The following is a 19185-nucleotide window of genomic DNA, read 5'->3' as shown; positions in this document are numbered from 1 at the left end:
TCGCTCTCACCTTCGCTCGCTCTCACCCTCGCTCGCTCTCACCTTCGCTCGCTCTCACCTTCGCTCGCTCTCACCTTCGCTCGCTCTCACCTTCGCTCGCTCTCACCTTCGCAGCCACCAGCTCAGATAATGACATTCCGCGTATTTTAGGATGATAGGTTAGAGGCGGGATCTGCGCGTGGTGAGTCACCGGGCATGAGTGGGCTGCAGTCAGGGCAGGGGAAAGGGTAGCTCAGGTGCCAGTTACCCAGAGGTCAAGGTCGCACACGAATTCTGCTGCACAGGACTCAGATGAGGACTCCAATGGGGCGGCCTACAGAAAAACGCTGATGGGTGTGCTTGGTGCATTGGCAGGTCTGCCAGAAAGCCTGCATGCTATGTCAAGGAGCATGGCCGAGTCCAGCACCAACTTTGCACAGGGCTTTGCGCAGAGCCTGAAGCCCATGATTTCCAGCTCCATCAGTGCACTTGTGGACCCAACCATCACCCAGTATCTGATGGCCGATATCTCAGCTTCCATTGCACACAAGCAGAAGCTGCTCAACGTCTAATTGTTGTAGTGCTCCCTTTGCAGGCTGAGCTTGCTGCCATTGAGGCTCTGTTTACCAGTGTGGAAAGGGGCTTGCAGGATGTCATAGCACTCCAGCAATCGGTCCGCCAGCAGAATACTAGGATTGGTGAGGTGCCGCACCGAGGGAGTGGCAGTGGCTCGGTGGAGCACAAATCTGCTGTTGGGTAGACTAGGCCGATATTCTCTAAAGTTTAGAAGAATGATGAGCTGATCTCATTGAAACATACAGAATTCCTGCAGGGCTTGACAGGGTAGATGCAGGGAGGATGTTTCCCCCGGGCTGGGGAGTCTAGAACCAGGGGTCACAGTCTCAGGATAAGGGGTCAGCCATTTAGGACGGAGATGAGAGACTTCTTCACCCAGAGGGTGGTGAATCTTTGGAATTCTCTATGCCAAAGGACTGTTGACCAATACAAAGTAGTTTGCAAGTCTGCCACTTCCAGATTGCCAACTACAATATCACCCGCCTTTAATGGGCCCACATAACTCTCAGCTACCCTCTTTCTATTAATATACTTGTAAAACCATTTACTATTATCCCCAATATCCCTTACTAGTTTTTTCTCATTTGTTTTTTGCTGCTCTTATTTTTTTTTTTTTACTTACTTTCCCTTTGCTGTTCTTGATATCTACTAAATCTTTCTTTGACCATCTCCCACTGTTCATCAGAAGTTTTATCCGTTTACAGTGCTGCCCAGTGTGCTGTGCTCAGTTTCTGCCTGAACGAGAATTAAAGCCTTGGTTTGTGACTCACATGTCTCCCTATCCAATATAATATACAATTCAATCACGTTATGGTCACTCTTATTCTGCTCCTGCTCCCATTGAACTGGTTCCTGCTCCACGCTGCCTTGTTCAGCAATAGGGTCATCCTCCCCACAGCCTTGTTCCTAGTCTTCAGTGTCAACATTGTGCCCGTTGGACAGACCAGATTCTGTGATTCCTCCGTCCTCAGATACTGTACAATGTCTGTGCCCTGGGTCAGTCCTGCGGAAGTGACTGAAGGCTGTGTGCGAGACGGTGCTGTTGGGGCCGGGATGGTGGCTGGGCAGCGGTGTGAGGGGGCTGGGCAGTGGGGGGAGCTGGGCAGCGGTGTGAGGGGGCTGGGCAGTGGAGGGGGCTGGGCAGCGGTGTGAGGGGGCTGGGCAGTGGAGGGGGCTGGGCAGCGGTGTGAGGGGGCTGGGCAGTGGAGGGGGCTGGGGAGCGGTGTGAGGGGGCTGGGCAGCGGTGTGAGGGGGCTGGGCAGCGGTGTGAGGGGGCTGGGCAGTGGAGGGGGCTGGGGAGCGGTGTGAGGGGGCTGGGCAGCGGTGTGAGGGGGCTGGGCAGCGGTGTGAGGGGGCTGGGCAGTGGAGGGAGCTGGGCAGTGGAGGGGGCTGGGCAGCGGTGTGAGGGGGCTGGGCAGTGGAGGGAGCTGGGGAGAGGTGTGAGGGGGCTGGGCAGTGGAGGGAGGAGGGCAGGTTGTCACTGTGTAATAAAACGTACAGCATTTTGAGCGGTTTCACTCAGGATGATTACGAAATGAATCGTTGTGAATGTCTGATCCGGTAATTTCAGGCTCACCACATCCTGCCCGGAAAGCAGCAGCTTGGGCTTTCGGCAGCTGGAATTTCTTGCTTGCATGGCCAATCCTTTTGTTCACATTGGGGGTTTGAGGGAGCCTCCCATCCTGCCGCAGAAATCATTGGCCCCTGACCTGTGTAATGAGGCTTCTCTCAGTCCCTATTGCACTAACACAAGTTCCTGTTTACTTAGAGCGCTTATCTCAGTGACCACACCTGCAAGAAAGTCAAGCATGAGTGCGAGAGACTTATCTGCTGAGTGCGGTAAATAGGGAGATATTTGAACAGTCAGACTCCTGGTGCTAATAGTGAGGAGTGAGGCTGAGTGAATGAACATTATAGATGCTGTCGTTTCCAAACATTAAACTCCATCTCACTCAGCTGCTTGATTCGAACAACATGTTACACGGGTCTGTACGGGGAGCGGTGCCAGTGGCTTATTAACAGTCAGATTAACTAGTGTCGGAGTCCGAGCAGCCGGAGACCCCAGGCCCCGCACGCAATCCAGAAAGAGACCCGGGGGGGGAAAAAGGCAAGAGTGACCGAGGGGGAGGGGGAGGGGGGTGGGTGAGAGTGACTGACCAGGGGGAGTGGGCAACAGTGACCAACCGGAGGGGGGAGTGGCCGAGAGTGAGCGACCGGAGGGGAGGAAGTGAGAGTGAGCGACCGGGCAGGGAAACGTCTATCACCCATCCTGCCTCCTCTCTCCATCACCCAGTGTTCATTTCAATATGCAACTTCGCACAGCCTTGAGAAAGGAAGTTACGGACTTGCATTTATATAGCACCTTTCTTGTCCTCAGGACGTCCCAAAGCACTTTACAGCCAGGTGTACTTCAAAGTGTGGTCATTGTTATAATGTAGGTAATGCAGGAGCCAATTTGTGCACAGCAAGCTCCCACAAACAGAAATGACCAAATCAAGCTTTGGTTGAGGGATGAATACTGGCCAGGACATCGGAGAGAATTACCGAGAGTGGATTGTTCGAAGGTGCAAGTTGGCCCTGCTGAAGAGTTGCAGTCCCTTTGTCTCTCTGGGTGTGGGCTTTGAGAGAGAGAGAGAGAGAGAGCCCAGTGATCATTCCTCTTGTGCTAGACAGCATCACGCCTGCTGTTTCCTGTTTTCAGAACTCTGACTGAGTTGGTTTTAAACTCATTAGCCAGTCGGTGACAGGAGGGATCACAACCATGGTGTTCGCTGTTCAAACCACTGCCTGGCGCAGACTGATGCTGGCGCTTGTATTGGCACCAAGTAAGTACCAAAACAATGAATCTGCCTTTAGCAGACTGGGCAAGTTCAACTGTTTGAGTAGTGCTGGGCTAATGAATACATAGTGTTCACAGTTACAGCTTCTGCTAGTCCCTTCAGTGGAGGGGACTCCTGGGGAAGTCTCTGCGGGCTCCTGGGGAAGTCTCTGTGGACCGGGCTCCTGGGGAAGTCTCTGGGATCCTGGGGAAGTCTCTGCGGACAGGGCTCCTGGGGAAGTCTCTGCGGACAGGGCTCCTGGGGAAGTCTCTGCGGACAGGTCTCCTGGGGAAGTCTCTGCGGACAGGGCTCCTGGGGAAGTCTCTGCGGACAGGGCTCCTGGGGAAGTCTCTGCGGACAGGGCTCCTGGGGAAGTCTCTGCGGGCTCCTGGGGAAGTCTCTGCGGGCTCCTGGGGAAGTCTCTGCGGACCGGGCTCCTGGGGAAGTCTCTGCGGACAGGGCTCCTGGGGAAGTCTCTGCGGACAGGGCTCCTGGGGAAGTCTCTGCGGACAGGGCTCCTGGGGAAGTCTCTGCGGACAGGGCTCCTGGGGAAGTCTCTGCGGACAGGGCTCCTGGGGAAGTCTCTGCGGACAGGGCTCCTGGGGAAGTCTCTGCGGACAGGGCTCCTGGGGAAGTCTCTGCGGACAGGGCTCCTGGGGAAGTCTCTGCGGACAGGGCTCCTGGGGAAGTCTCTGCGGACAGGGCTCCTGGGGAAGTCTCTGTGGACAGGGTTCCTGGGGAAGTCTCTGCGGACCGGGCTCCTGGGGAAGTCTCTGCGGACCGGGCTCCTGGGGAAGTCTCTGCGGACCGGGCTCCTGGGGAAGTCTCTGCGGGCTCCTGGGGAAGTCTCTCTGGACAGGGCTCCTGGGGAAGTCTCTCTGGACAGGGCTCCTGGGGAAGTCTCTCTGGACAGGGCTCCTGGGGAAGTCTCTCTGGACAGGGCTCCTGGGGAAGTCTCTCTGGACAGGGCTCCTGGGGAAGTCTCTATGGACAGGGCTCCTGGGGAAGTCTCTATGGACAGGGCTCCTGGGGAAGTCTCTGCGGACAGGGCTCCTGGGGAAGTCTCTATGGACAGGGCTCCTGGGGAAGTCTCTGCGGACAGGTCTCCTGGGGAAGTCTCTGCGGACAGGGCTCCTGGGGAAGTCTCTGCGGACCGGGCTCCTGGGGAAGTCTCTGCGGACCGGGCTCCTGGGGAAGTCTCTGCGGACCGGGCTCCTGGGGAAGTCTCTGCGGGCTCCTGGGGAAGTCTCTGCGGACAGGGCTCCTGGGGAAGTCTCTGCGGACAGGGCTCCTGGGGAAGTCTCTGCGGACAGGGCTCCTGGGGAAGTCTCTGCGGACCGGGCTCCTGGGGAAGTCTCTGCGGACCGGGCTCCTGGGGAAGTCTCTGCGGACAGGGCTCCTGGGGAAGTCTCTGCGGACCGGGCTCCTGGGGAAGTCTCTGCGGACAGGGCTCCTGGGGAAGTCTCTGCGGACAGGGCTCCTGGGGAAGTCTCTGCGGATCGGGTGTCTCTAATTTCCCGTTTAGAGACCAACTGAAGTTCAGTCCCTGAACGTTAAGATCTGACTCACGCCGCCTCATTTTCTGGAACGCGCTGCCCGAAAGGGCGGTGGGAGCAGATTCAATAATAACTTTCAAAAGGAAATTGGATAAATACGTGAAGGGAAAACATTGCAGAACTATAGGAAAATAGCTGGGAATGGGAATAATTGGATCGCTCTTTCAAAGAGCCAGCATTGACACGATGGGTCAAATGGCCTCCTGTGCTAGGATTCTCTATTCGGATGTTTCAGTAAATTAATGCATTACCTCTAATTCTATTTTATAATGTTTCCTGCAGAAGTATTTAGAATCTGATGTTTGGAGACCCTGTATATACTGCACCTCCCCAGGGTGCCTGGCACTGTTCGGTAACACTGGATGGGGTTGTATTGTGTTGCCACAAATGGGAAACCCAGCTTTTTGGAATGGAGATGTGGGAGTTCCATTTGAGATTGGAGGAGATAATGAGACCAAGATTTCATATAATTGTGATTGATTTAAGACTAAGGGAGGGACAGAGTGCAGTTAGGGATCTGCCTTACAGGAAGCTGGGAGGGGAAGCTATGCACCCAATGATAGAGGAATCCCACAGGGAAGGGTGGAATCCTTCAGCAAGAGTTATTCAAACTTAAAGAACCCATAGCATTTAATGCAGAACGGCAAAAAAGGTCAGCCAGTGCTGGTGCAACATCGGATGATGCACAGTCCCATTGCAATGGAAAGTTTCCCACAGACTAATGTCTGCCCTCCCAGTAGTGGGCGAGTCCCGATCCATTGTTCCATCATTGCCCAAGGTTCATACATCAGGTAACTACAACAGGAACAGGAAGCTGCATTTAATGAGTTGGCCAGGATTCAGGGGCAGTTTTCCCAGTCATGATTGAATGTCCTATTCTCAGACACATGCCAACTCTCCCTCCAGCACGCTCCCAGACCTCCCCTGTCCCATTTGGGTAACTGTAAATCCCAAGAATGGCTGGATTTGGTTCGGGTGGGAAGTTAAAATGTAAAAAAAATTCCAAACAGTCACCAAACCCGCCCTTGTCGCTTTAACAGAGACTGGGTGAGGGGCTGGCGATCAGGAAGTGGGTTGGTCATTGAAACCTTTAAGGAGGCTCCGTGCTTCCATTTGAACAGGGTTTCCATTTTTAGCCACAGTCGGCCAGGTTTCCCAGGCCTTGGGAAACCATGGAGGCAATAGGAGAGAAGGGCCAGAATCATCTGGTAAGTAGCTTTCCAGCATGGCTTGTGGGCCAGGGAAGGAGTATCCCCTCTTTCCCAACAATATACCCTGTAAACACCCACCTCTAGGATCTTTGATCCCCGATCTCCCCACAATCACTGACCCCTCTGACAATTTCCCTCCGCACCCCACAGATCTGTCATCTTCCCCGACCTCCCACCCACCCCTCCCCCAAAACCTACCTGCACCTTTGCTGGGGACCAGTGCCTAGCAACAGGCACAGTCACACCTGTCACTCAGGCTGTCTGCCAGGGAATCTGGGGAAAAAATTCAAACATGCTAAAACTTCACGGTGTTTGGGGATTTCCCGACTAGAATAACTACCGCGCCCTAGTAAATGTCAGGGCCATAGTCCTCCCAGTATTGGACTCCATGTTACTGTTATTCCAAAGTTGTTCCGGCTGCTGAAAATGAAGCAATATTTTTCTCTAAAATAATAGATGAATTTCACGTTGCTGTTTATTGCTGAATATCTGAAAGTGACATCTCATATTCTCAGCTCTCGCTGAATCCCTTACCAGCAACTCCACCCTGTACCAACTTAACGCAACCATAGACCCAGGTTTCATCACAGCACCAGGATCCCATTCGGTTCTCGTACCACAGCCAGAGTCCACGGTTGGATATACGGAGCAAGCCAATATCACAGCCAATGACAGCAAGCTAGAGGGTGAGTGAGTTACTGTGTAACAAGCAGCGAGTCTGTTATGTTCCCCCCCCCCCCCCTCTATGCTTATCTATGTTAACAGAGCTAGTATTATTAAATTCTAATATTAGAGCATCTTCTTCAAGGATGCAAAGTACGCATTTAATATTTCCGCCATAATTCGTGAGTCCTTTGTATCCTGTACTTGAACGCCCTTCAGTGGCCCAATACAGTCTTATAGTTCTTGGTCTCTTCGCATAACTAAAAAAATTCTTCCCATTACTGCCCAGTTGTCTACAATCCAATTTTCCATTAGTCTTTTTGCTGATCTAATAGCAGTCTTCCTTTTCTTTAGTTTTGTATTCAATCCTATTTGAGTATTACTTGTTTTTAGTTTATAGAAACATTTGTTTACATTTCATTTGTCTTTGTACAGAGCCAGCCAGCCACCCTGGCTTTTTCTTACCATATTTCCTTTTGATTTTGGGTACATGTTTGTTTTCCATTTATATTCAACATCGATCTCATCACCACCGAGGATGTTTAGCCAATTTACCTGTTCCAAATCATCTGCCATCTTGGAGAAGTTTGCTCTTCTGAAATCCAGTGCACGTTGCAGGTTCTCAGTACCTTTCGTTCTCCTAGCCAATTGGAACTGTATAACTTTGTGATCACTGTTGCCCAGATGTTCCCCCACATGGAGACCTGATACAAGGTCAGGCTCATTATGAAACACCAGATCCAATATGATTTCCCTAGTTACTTCGTTAACATGTTCAAAAGCAGTGACAGGATCGGACCATGTCAGCATGGATTTATGAAAGGGAAATCATGCTTGACGAATCTTCTAGAATATTTTGAGGATGTTACTGGCAGAGTGGACAAGGGAGAACCAGTGGATGTGGTGTATTTGGACTTTCAAAAGGCTTTTGACAAGGTCCCGCACAAGAGATTGGTGTTCAAAATCAAAGCACATGGTATTGGGGGTAATATACTGACGTGGATAGGTTGGCAGACAGGAAGCAGAGAGTCGGGATAAACAGGTCCTTTTTAGAATGGCAGGCAGTGACTAGTGGAGTGCCGCAGGGCTCAGTGCTGGGACCCCAGCTCTTTACAATACACATTAACGATTTAAATGAAGGAATAGAGTGTAATATCTCCAAGTTTGCAGATGACACTAAACTGGGTGGCGGTGTGAGCTGTGAGGAGGGCGCTAAAAGGCTGCAGGGTGACTTGGACAAGTTAGGTGAGTGGGCAAATACATGGCAGATGCAGTATAATGTGAATAAATGTGAGGTTATCCATTTTGGGGGCAAAAATACAAAGGCAGAATATTATCTGAATGGCAGCAGACTAGGAAAAGAGGAGGTGCAACGAGACCTGGGTGTCATGGTACATCAGTCACTGAAAGTGGGCACGCAGGTATAGCAGGCAGTAAAGAAGGCAAATGGTATGTTGGCCTTCATAGCAAGGGGATTTGAATATAGGAGCAGGGAAGTCTTAATGCAGCCTTACAGGGCCATAGTGAGGCCTCACCTGGAATATTGTGTTCAGTTTTGGTCTCCTAATCTGAGGAAGGACGTTCTTGCTATTGAGGGAGTGCAGCGAAGGTTCACCAGACTGATTCCAGGGATGGCTGGACTGTCATATGAGGAGAGACTGAATCAACTGGGTCTTTATTCACTGGAGTTTAGAAGGATGATATGTTTCTCTGAGATTCCCTAAGACTCTGACAGGACTGGACAGGTTAGATGCGGGAAGAATGTTCCCGATGTTGGGGAAGTCCAGAACCAGGGGACATAGTCTTCGGATAAGGGGTAGGCCATTTAGGACTGAGATGAGGAGAAACTGCTTCACTCAGAGTTGTTAAACTGTGGAATTCCCTGCCGCAGAGAGTTGTTGATGCCAGTTCACTGGATATATTCAAGAGGGAGTTAGATATGGCCCTTACAGCTAATGGGATCAAGGGGTATGGAGAGAAAGCAGGAAAGGGGTACTGAAGGAATGATCAGCCATGATCTTATTGAATGGAGCCCCCTACCCCCCCCTCACAGTGCTGTCTGTTGGTGGAACCCCCTGCCCCCCCCCCACAGTGCTGTCTGTTGGTGGAGTCCCCTGTCCCCCCCCCACAGTGCTGTCTGTTGGTGGAGCCCCCCTGTGATGATTGTCCACTATCTCTTGGCTGTTGCTCAGCTGTTCAAACAACATCCTCTTGGACTTTGCAGCCTTTCCCAAGATGCTGAGATGAACACTGAGGGTCCGTGTCACTGGTGCTGACCTCGCTGTCTGCCATGGCCTCCAAATCACAAAGCGGCTCGAAGGGCCGAATGGCCTACTCCTGCACCTATTTTCTATGTTTCTATGTTGAGTCAGGAAACAGTCTTGTATATTTATACATTTTTCAGCTGCTCTTCCCACCACAACAGCAGGTAAACCATCGTGCCCCTGAATGCCAGGAAAATTAAAATCACCCACCAAGCAAACGTGGCATTTTATATTAAAAACATCAGTGATCAGTTTCCATAATAACTCATCACTTTCAAGTGTCTGACCCGGGGGCCTATAACAATTACCGATAATTAATCCCTGCCCGTGAGCTTGGTTCACTTGTACCCGATGAGGCAGTATCAAGTCCCTCTCCAGCAGTTAGATGCTCACTGATACAAATAGCAACCCCACCTCCTGTCTGACCCACCCTATCCTTTCTCAAACCCTTGTAGCCCTTTAGGTGAATGTCTGTGCCATCAGTGTCATCTAGCCATGTCTCAGAAATACACAATATGTCTAAATTCTCCAACACAGCACAGGATTACAATTCTAACACTTTGCTCTAACACTCCATGCATTTACATAAAAGCAATTTAAAGGTCTCCTATCTCATTTCTTCAAGTTATTAATTCTTGTTTGCTTCCTACCCGGTTCATCTTCATGCTGAGCATCTATGTAATAACATGCAGTAAGCCAAACTTTGAACTTATCTACACTATCCCTTTGCTGAATTGGTTTAAATGGCACACGCATACACACACCTGGAGCCCCCTGGCCTTCTTCCCCCCTCACAGTGCTGTCTGTTGGTGGAGCCCCCTGCCCCCCCCTCACAGTGCTGTCTGTTGGTGGAGCCCCCTGTCCCCCCCCCACAGTGCTGTCTGTTGGTGGAGCCCCCTGGCCTTCCCCCCCCCCCCCTCACAGTGCTGTCTGTTGGTGGAGCCCCCTGCCCCCCCTCACAGTGCTGTCTGTTGGTGGAGCCCCCTGCACCCCCCCCTCACAGTGCTGTCTGTTGGTGGAGCCCCCTGCCTCCCCCTCACAGTGCTGTCTGTTGGTGGAGCCCCCTGCCCCCCCCCCCACAGTGCTGTCTGTTGGTGGAGCCCCCTGCCCCCCCCCTCACAGTGCTGTCTGTTGGTGGAGCCCCCTGCCCCCCCCTCACAGTGCTGTCTGTTGGTGGAGTCCCCTGCCCCCCCCTCACAGTGCTGTCTGTTGGTGGATCCCCCTGCCCCCCCCTCACAGTGCTGTCTGTTGGTGGAGTCCCCTGTCCCCCCCCCCACAGTGCTGTCTGTTGGTGGAGCCCCCCTGTGATGATTGTCCACTATCTCTTGGCTGTTGCTCAGCTGTTCAAACAACATCCTCTTGGACTTTGCAGCCTTTCCCAAGATGCTGAGATGAACACTGAGGGTCCATGTCACTGGTGCTGACCTCGCTGTCTGCCGTGGCCTCCAAATCACAAAGCGGGGCTTACCTGTTTGAAATAATAAGAGAATTCAAAGTGGCAAGAAATCTGGTGATACCAATGTCCAACAATGGAGACTTGATTTTCTGACTGGGATGAAAAGTATCAAAATCCACTAAGTACATCAATTGGTCAAACTTCTCTGCTGCAGGGACAAAACCCAATGCATTTACTGCAAGTGAAAGTCCCACAATGCTTCACCTTGACACCATCTCTCTCAAACATTACCTTAAAGGAGCAACCTCACATTAGAGTCATTCTTCTTTCCTTTGGGACCCAGGGTTCACCACCCTTGACTTTTTAAGGAATCAGCCCCCAGCAAAGAATAACTGATACGTCCTTGCTATACAGCATAAATGCACACGAGGCCCATGCTTGAGAGAAGGTCAGTCTGTGACCTGTCCTTTATTCCTTAGCACTCAAGTGATGAAGGTGGGTGGAGCTTCCCCTTTTATACCTGAGGTCCACGTTAGGAGTGTCTCCCACAAGTTCACCACCTAGTGGTCAGTGTTCTCACAGTATACAACTTAGGTCAGATTATACATGGGTTACAATGCTGGTTGAATACATGACATCACCTCCCCCCCCAAAGTCTTATTGGGATCACAGGTTGAGTCTCTCTGGTGGTTTATACACTCTTGTAGAGCGCCTGAGTTGGGCGCTGGCCTGAGTGTCTGCTGTTTGCGGTGCCTCGGGCCTATCCGGACTGTCCACAGTGACTGGGCTCTCCTCCCTTTGGTTCCGGTGTTCGGTCACCTGTGGTGGAGTGAACTCTATATCATGTTCTTCCTCTTCAGGATCTGTGAGCATGATACTCGCTCCACAGAGGAAATTGCATTGACATCGCCCCATTTCCAGTTCATGGCAGCAAGCCAACTCCTCCCCAGCAGTGCGGGACTGTCCCCCGGGACAACCCAGAGTGGCAACCTGTTCTCCAATTCTTTGTGGGTCACGACTACCGCGGCGCTGCCTAGCACTGGAATGATCTCCTTTGTGTATGTCCGTAGCTGTGCGTCAATCGGCGATAATTTTGGCCTCCTGGCTTTGGACGCCCACAATCTTTTGAACTGTTTGATACCCATCAGGGACTGGCTGGCCCCCGTGCCTAGCTCCATTGATACTAAGATTCCATTGCGGAGCACTTTCATCATTATCGGTGGCGTCCTGGTGTATGGTGTATACATGCTCCACATGAACTCGCTGAACTTCAGCTTCCAGCGATTTCCCCCAGCATTCATTTCTGCAATTTCTGCAGGTATTTTGCTCATCTCTGCAAACACCGGCTGAGTGTGTGCCTCCACGCCTCCAACATGAGCTGTTGTTGAAAACAAAAGGTCCCTTGCCAGTCGATCGTCCCTGACTGCCCCTGTGACTGTCCTTGAGTGCGCCATTAACAGGTGTTGATCGCCCCATTACTGGCCACATTGTCCCTTGCAATGGCTGAATCGCCGTTCAGCTTGCCATTGTCTCTGTCGAACTCCCCCTCTGAGTTCGACTACATGTTGGGGCATGCCCGATTGCCCTTGTCTGCCTGGAGAACTGTGTGCTGCTTTAACAATGTTGAATCTCTGTCCCAACCATTCCTTAACACAGTACCTCTCGTCTGTTCTGCAAGTGGCCATGCTCACGTGGTTTAAATCCCAGTTTCTCATCGCCACTGATACATCCTTACTACACAGTATAAATGCACACGAGGCCCATGCTTGAGAGAAGGTCAGTCTGTGACCTGTCCTTTATTCCTTAGCACCCTTTTATACATGAGGTCCAGGTTAGGAGTGTCTCCCACAAGTTCACCACCTGATAATCATTGTTCTCACAGTGTACAACTTAGGTCAGCTTATACATGGGTTACAATGCTGGTTGAATACATGACAATAACCACACTCAACTCAAGTCACCCTCCACAACATGCTACAAGCCCAAACCTTTTATACCCTCAGCTGCAAATACTAAATTACATCACTTGACTGAGTCACATGACTCTGCCCTGCCCTCACCATACACACTCTAACTGCCCCTAATTACCCTCCAATTACAGCCCAACCACACTATCTATAAAGATTCTTTTCTCAACTAATTTACTTTACCACTTTGAGTACAAATAATAGACAGTACAGATGTTAGTCATTATCATCCATCATCATCATCATAGGCAGTCCCTCGGAATCGAGGAAGACTTGCTTCCACTCCTGAAGTGAGTTCTTTGGTGGCTGAACAGTCTAATACGAGCGCCACAGACTGTGTCACAGGTGGGACAGGAGTCGTTGAGGGAAAGGGTGGGTGGGACTGGTTTGCCGCACGCTCCTTCCGCTGCCTGCGCTTGATTTCTGCATGCTCTCGACATTGAGACTCGAGGTGCTCAGCGCCCTCCCGGATGCACTTCCTCCACTTAGGGCGGTCTTGGGCCAGGGACTCCCAGGTGTCAGTGGGGATGTCGCACTTTATCAGGGAGGCTTTGAGGGTGTCCTTGTAGCGTTTCCGCTGCCCACCTCTGGCTCATTTGCCGTGAGGGACTTCGAGTAGAGCACTTGCTTTGGGAGACTCGTGTTTGGCATGTGGACAACGTGGCCTGCCCAGCGGAGCTGGTCGAGTGTGGTCAGTGCTTCAGTGCTGGGGATGTTGGCCTGAATGAGGACTCGGATGCTCGTGCGCCTTCCTCCCAGGGGATTTGTAGGATCTTGCGGAGACATCGTTGGTGATATTTCTCCAGCAACTTGAGGTGTCTACTGTACATGGTCCATGTCTCTGAGCTATACAGGAGGGCAGGTTAGTAAGTGTTAGCAGAACACAGATAAATCTACAATATAATACAATGGAGGTTGATACAGAAGTAACACACCTGTGTATAAGTACACACCAATTAATATTCCCCTCTCTGTTATATTCCCCTCTCTGTTATATTCCCTCTCTGTTATATTCCCCTCTCTGTTATATTCCCCTCTCTGTTATATTCCCCTCTCTGTTATATTCCCCTCTGTTATATTCCCCTCTCTGTTATATTCCCCTCTCTGTTATATTCCCCTCTCTGTTATATTCCCTCTCTGTTATATACCCCTCTCTGTTATATACCCCTCTCTGTTATATTCCCCTCTCTGTTATATTCCCCTCTCTGTTATATTCCCCTCTCTGTTATATTCCCCTCTCTGTTATATTCCCCTGTCTGTTATATTCCTCTGTCTGTTATATTCCTGTCTGTTATATTCCTCTCTCTGTTATATTCCCCTCTGTTATATTCTCCTCTCTATTATATTCCTCTGTATGTTATATTCCTCTCTCTGTTATATTCCCCTCTCTGTTATATTCCTGTCTGTTATATTCCCCTCTCTGTTATATTCCTCTGTATGTTATATTCCTCTCTCTGTTATATTCCCGTCTCTGTTATGTTCACCTCTCTGTTATATTCTCCTCTGTGTTATAATCCCCTCTTTGTTATATTCCTCTCTCTGTTATATTCCTCTCTCAGTTATATTCCCCTCTCTGTTATATTCCTCTCTCTGTTATATTCCCCTCTCTGTTATGTTCACCTCTCTGTTATATTCCCGTCTTTTATATTCTCCTCTGTGTTATAATCCCCTCTTTGTTATATTCCTCTCTGTTATATTCCTCTCTCAGTTATATTTCCCTCTCTGTTATATTCCTCTCTCTGTTATATTCCCCTCTCTGTTATGTTCACCTCTCTGTTATATTCCCCTCTTTTATATTCTCCTCTGTGTTATAATCCCCTCTTTGTTATATTCCTCTCTCAGTTATATTCCCCGCTCTGTTATATTCCCCGCTCTGTTATATTCCTCTCTCTGTTATATTCCTCTCTCTGTTATATTCCTCTCTCTGTTATATTCCCCTCTGTTATATTCTCCTCTCTGTTATAATCGCCTCTTTGTTATATTCCTTTCTCTGTTATATTCCCCTCTCTGTTAAATTCCCCTCTTTTATATTCTGCTCTCTGTTATATTCCCCTCTCTGTTATATTCCTCTGTCTGTTATATTCTTGTCTGTTATATTCCCCTCTTTTATATTCTCCTCTGTGTTATAATACCCTCTTTGTTATATTCCTCTCTCAGTTATATTCCCCTCTCTGTTATATTCCTCTCTCTGTTATATTCCTCTCTCTGTTATATTCTCCTCTCTGTTATAATCGCCTCTTTGTTATATTCCTTTCTCTGTTATATTCCCCGCTCTGTTATATTCCCCGCTCTGTTATATTCCTCTCTCTGTTATATTCCTCTCTCTGTTATATTCCTCTCTCTGTTATATTCCCCTCTGTTATATTCTCCTCTCTGTTATATTCCCCTCTTTTATATTCTCCTCTGTGTTATAATCCCCTCTTTGTTATATTCCCCTCTCTGTTATATTTCCCTCTCTGTTATATTCCCCTCTCTGTTATATTCCCCTCTCTGTTATATTCCCCTCTCTGTTATATTCCTCTCTCTGTTATATTCCCCTCTCTGTTATGTTCACCTCTCTGTTATATTCCCCTCTTTTATATTCCTCTCAGTTATATTCCCCTCTCAGTTATATTCCCCTCTCTGTTATATTCCCCTCTCTGTTATATTCCCCTCTCTGTTATATTCCCCTCTCTGTTATATTCCTCTCTCTGTTATATTACCCCCTCTCGTTTGACAAGATTTTCTGCAGGAAAGGGTTCGTAAATCTTCAATATTTACTGTGCCAATTATTGTAACGTATGTCCTTTTACTCAATCAGTTGGAACCTACACCATGGACCCTTTATTCTACATTACTCATTACTGTTGCAGAATATTTGAAGACAAAATGCAGAGAATTGGGCATCAACAGTGGTGCAACTGGACGTCAATTGACAGGTGTGTGTCGTGGAAAATAGAGATTGATTATATAAAGCTACATATTGCTTCATTCATTGCATTTGTACTGAGTCACTGTTTATTCAGGGTAAGGGTCACTCACTGTAACTGTACAGTCACTGTTTATTCAGGGTGAGGGTCACTCAATGTGTAACTGTACAGTCACTGTTTATTCAGGGTGCGGGTCACTCACAGTGTAACTGTACAGTCACTGTTTATTCAGGGCAAGGGTCACTCAATGTGTAACTGTACAGTCACTGTTTATTCAGGGCAAGGGTCACTCACTGTGTAACTGTACAGTCACTGTTTATTCAGGGTGAGGGTCACTCACTGTGTAACTACAGTCACTGTTTATTCAGGGCAAGGGTCACTCAATGTGTAACTGTACAGTCACTGTTTATTCAGGGTGAGGGTCACTCAATGTGTAACTGTACACAGTCATTGTTTATTCAGGGTAAGGGTCACTCACTGTAACTGTACAGAGTCACTGTTTATTCAGGGTAAGGGTCACTCACTGTAACTGTACACAGTCACTGTTTATTCAGGGTCAGGGTCACTCACTGTAACTGTACAGAGTCACTGTTTATTCAGGGTAAGGGTCACTCACTGTAACTGTACAGGGTCACTGTTTATTCAGGGTAAGGGTCACTCACTGTAACTGTACAGGGTCACTGTTTATTCAGGGTAAGGTTCACTCACTGTAACTGTACACAGTCACTGTTTATTCAGGGTAAGGGTCACTCACTGTAACTGTACACAGTCACTGTTTATTCAGGGTAAGGGTCACTCACTGTGTAACTGTACACAGTCACTGTTTATTCAGGGTAAGGGTCACTCACTGTAACTGTACAGAGTCACTGTTTATTCTGTACGTTTGTGCACTAACTGCTTCTCCTCTCTCCTGCAGACTTTACAGTAGTTTGACTCACTGCTCGGAGCATATATTGGAGCTTTGCGGTTCCTATTGGCCAAGTGATGTTGGCGAGAAGTTATTTATTATGATGCATGCTCGTTACTTCCAGAACTGCAGCATGGAGGAGAATCATGTTCTGATTGACCCTCCTGAGAACACTGTGCTGGGGCTGATCCTGGCCCCTATCTGCATCATTCCCATTATGGTGACACTGGTCGTCTGGTGCAGCAAAAGCAGTGAAGCCAACGCCAAAAAATAGACCTGAACCATTGGTCTATCCGTGTTTGTAATTCCTTTTATCCAAGCTGAATTCCTATTATCCTATCCTGTTTATATTCCCCATCGCCCCTCCCATAATCCTATCGTGCTCTGTGCCACACTGCTTCGTGTTTTACTGGTTATTGTATAGTACGACCCCTGCACCCCTTCTAACTCTCCGCGGTTTTGAGACGGTTAACCACACTATCCTCCTCCAATGCCTCTCCTCCGTTATTCATCTGAGTGGGCTGCCTTGCCCGGTTGCACTTTTAGCTATCCAGTCATAGCCAGAGAACCTCCAGTAATGGCTTCTCTTCCCACTCCCACACCGTTACCTCTGAAATCCCCCAAAGATCTATCACTGGGCCCATCTTCTACATCATCTACATGCTGCCCCTCGGCAACATCCTCTGCATTCATGGGGTTACTGTCCAGTTGTATGCTGTTGATACCCAGCTCTACCTCACTGTCACCTCTTTCAACCCTCCACTGCCTCTGTGAAGTCACACTGATTATCCAATATCCACGCTTGGGTGTGCTGCAATTTTTTCCAATTAGACATTGGGAAGAATGAAGCCACTGTCTTTAGCCTCCACCACAAACTCCATAACCTCGTCACTGACTCACCCTCTAACTGGCCACTATCTCAGGCTGAACCCGACTGTTTACAACCTTGGCGTCCTATTTGACCCCGAGATGATCTCCCGTCCCCATAACCGCTCCATCACCAAGACTGCCTACCTCCACCTCCGGAACATCGCCCGCCTCAGCCTCAGCTCATCTGCTGCTGAACCCCTCATCCATGCCTTTGCTATCTCCAGACTCCAATGCTCTCCCGGCCAGCCTCCCACCTTGCACACTCTGTAATCTACTAGCCGTGTCCTAACGTACCAAGTCCCATTCACTCATCACCTCTGTGCTCGCTGACCTACATTGCCTCCCAGTCCCCCCATACCTCAAATTCTCATCTTTGTGTTTAAATCCCTTCATGGCCTCACCCTTCCTTATCTCTGGGACCTCCTCCAGCCCCACAAACCTTCTCCCCCACACAAACATTTCCATTCCTCTGACTGGCCTCTTGAGCACCCCCACCAAGCCTTCACACTGTTCCTTCAGCCATCGCGGCCCCAAGCTCCAGAAAGCCCTCCCCAAACAAATCCGCCTCGCCACCTCTCCCTCCTCCTTGATAACCATCCTTACAAGCCACCTCTTTGATCAAGCGATTGGTCTCTTATCCTAATGTCCCAATCTTTGGATCTCTGTCCATTTTTCCTTTATTACTCAGTAGCATATTAGATTTTTCTCCATTAAAGACTGTAAATTCCAGGTGCTGTTGTTGTTGTTGCTGCGAAGAATCTCCGGATAAGTTGAACCTTATCCTTGTTGGGACCCCATGTAAAGACCATGAAGAAGCATTGATTCAACCAAACAGCTGCTTCAATGCAGCGGGTCCAATGGATTTGTCTAAAGCAGAATAAATGGAAACTTTCTCTCAAATTCTGTCATCTACTTATTTCCTTATCTCCTGCAGTTAGAATTTGACCAGATCTGACAGGCAGCTCGCGGAATGGAAGAGCTGAGTGTGCTATATTATACCGAGACACAGCAGTATATGGTATATGCGCTATACTATACCGAGACACGGCAGTATATGCATATGCGCTATACTATACCGAGACACGGCAGTATATGTATATGCGTTATACTATACCCAGACGCAGCAGTATATGTATATGCGTTATACTACACCCAGACACATCAGTATATGGTATATGTGCTATACTATACCGAGACACAGCAGTATATAATATATGCGTTATACTATACCCAGACACATCAGTATATGGTATATGTGCTATACTATACCGAGACACAGCAGTATATAATATATGCGTTATACTATACCCTGACACAGCAGTATATGGTATATGTGCTATATTATACCGAGACACAGCAGTATATGGTATATGCGCTATAAAATACCCAGACACGGCAGTATATGTATATGCGTTATACTATACCCACAACCCACTGAGTGAAAAAAAATCCCCTCTAATCCCCTCTAAACCTCCCCTCAATTACTTTAAATCTATGCCCCCTGGTTGTTGATCCCTCTGCTAAGTGAAATAGGTCCTTCCTATCCACACTATCCAGGCCCGTCATAACTTTATACACCTCGATCAGGTCTCCCCTCAGCCTCCTCTGATCCAAAGAAAACAAACCCAACCTATCCAATCTTTACCCATGGCTAAAATTCTCCAGTCCAGGCAACATCTTTGTAAATATCCTCTGTACCCTCTCTAGTTCAATCACATCTTTCCTGTAATGTGGTGACCAGAACTGCACACAGTACTCCAGCTGTGGCCTAACCAGTGTTGTATACAGTTCAAGCATAACCTCCTTGCTCTTGCATTCTATGCCTCAGCTAATAAAGGCAAGAATTCCATATGCCTCCTTAACCACCTTACCTACCTGCCCTGCTACCTTCAGGGATCTGTGGACCTGCACTCCAAGGTCCCTTTGTTCCTCTACACCTCTCGGTGTCCTACCATTTATTGTGTATTCCCTTGCATTGTTAGCCCTCCCCAAATGCATTACCCCACACTTCTCCGGATTGAATTCCATTTGCCACAGTTCTGCCCACCTGACGTGTTCATTGATATCT

At 48.9% G+C, this 19185-nt stretch overlaps 2 protein-coding genes across 2 annotated transcripts in view; both read left to right on the top strand.

Moving 5' to 3' along the window:
• cntnap1 (contactin associated protein 1) overlaps positions 1–551 on the top strand; it is a 64558-nt gene extending 64007 nt beyond the window's left edge. The window contains exon 16 of the mRNA XM_070863918.1: positions 355–551. Within this exon, the coding sequence (XP_070720019.1) occupies positions 355–551 (197 nt within the window). The remainder of the gene's footprint in view (positions 1–354) is intronic.
• A 2272-nt stretch (positions 552–2823) lies between these two features.
• Positions 2824–18017, top strand: ramp2 (receptor (G protein-coupled) activity modifying protein 2). Its single transcript, XM_070864060.1, has 4 exons — positions 2824–3380; positions 6657–6827; positions 15232–15349; positions 16257–18017. The coding sequence occupies exons 1-4, from the start codon at positions 3317–3319 to the stop codon at positions 16519–16521; spliced, it is 618 nt and encodes a 205-aa protein (XP_070720161.1). The 5' UTR covers positions 2824–3316; the 3' UTR covers positions 16522–18017.
• The last annotated feature ends 1168 nt before the right edge of the window (positions 18018–19185 follow it).

Source organism: Pristiophorus japonicus, chromosome 21, assembly GCF_044704955.1.
Source record: "Pristiophorus japonicus isolate sPriJap1 chromosome 21, sPriJap1.hap1, whole genome shotgun sequence".
NCBI classification, from domain to species: domain Eukaryota; kingdom Metazoa; phylum Chordata; class Chondrichthyes; family Pristiophoridae; genus Pristiophorus; species Pristiophorus japonicus.
Note: the sequence above shows the minus strand (reverse complement) of the source record. Positions and strands in the feature narration are given on the sequence as shown.

What these genes read in the sequence shown, in the direction of transcription:
- ramp2 (XM_070864060.1), top strand. Translation starts at nt 3,317, where the DNA reads ATGGTGTTCGCTGTTCAAACCACTGCCTGGCGCAGACTGATGCTGGCG. An exon ending in GGCGCTTGTATTGGCACCAA is followed by an intron (nt 3,381 to 6,656) that starts GTAAGTACCAAA and finishes TCATATTCTCAG; the next exon opens with CTCTCGCTGAATCCCTTACC. An exon ending in AACTGGACGTCAATTGACAG is followed by an intron (nt 15,350 to 16,256) that starts GTGTGTGTCGTG and finishes TCTCTCCTGCAG; the next exon opens with ACTTTACAGTAGTTTGACTC.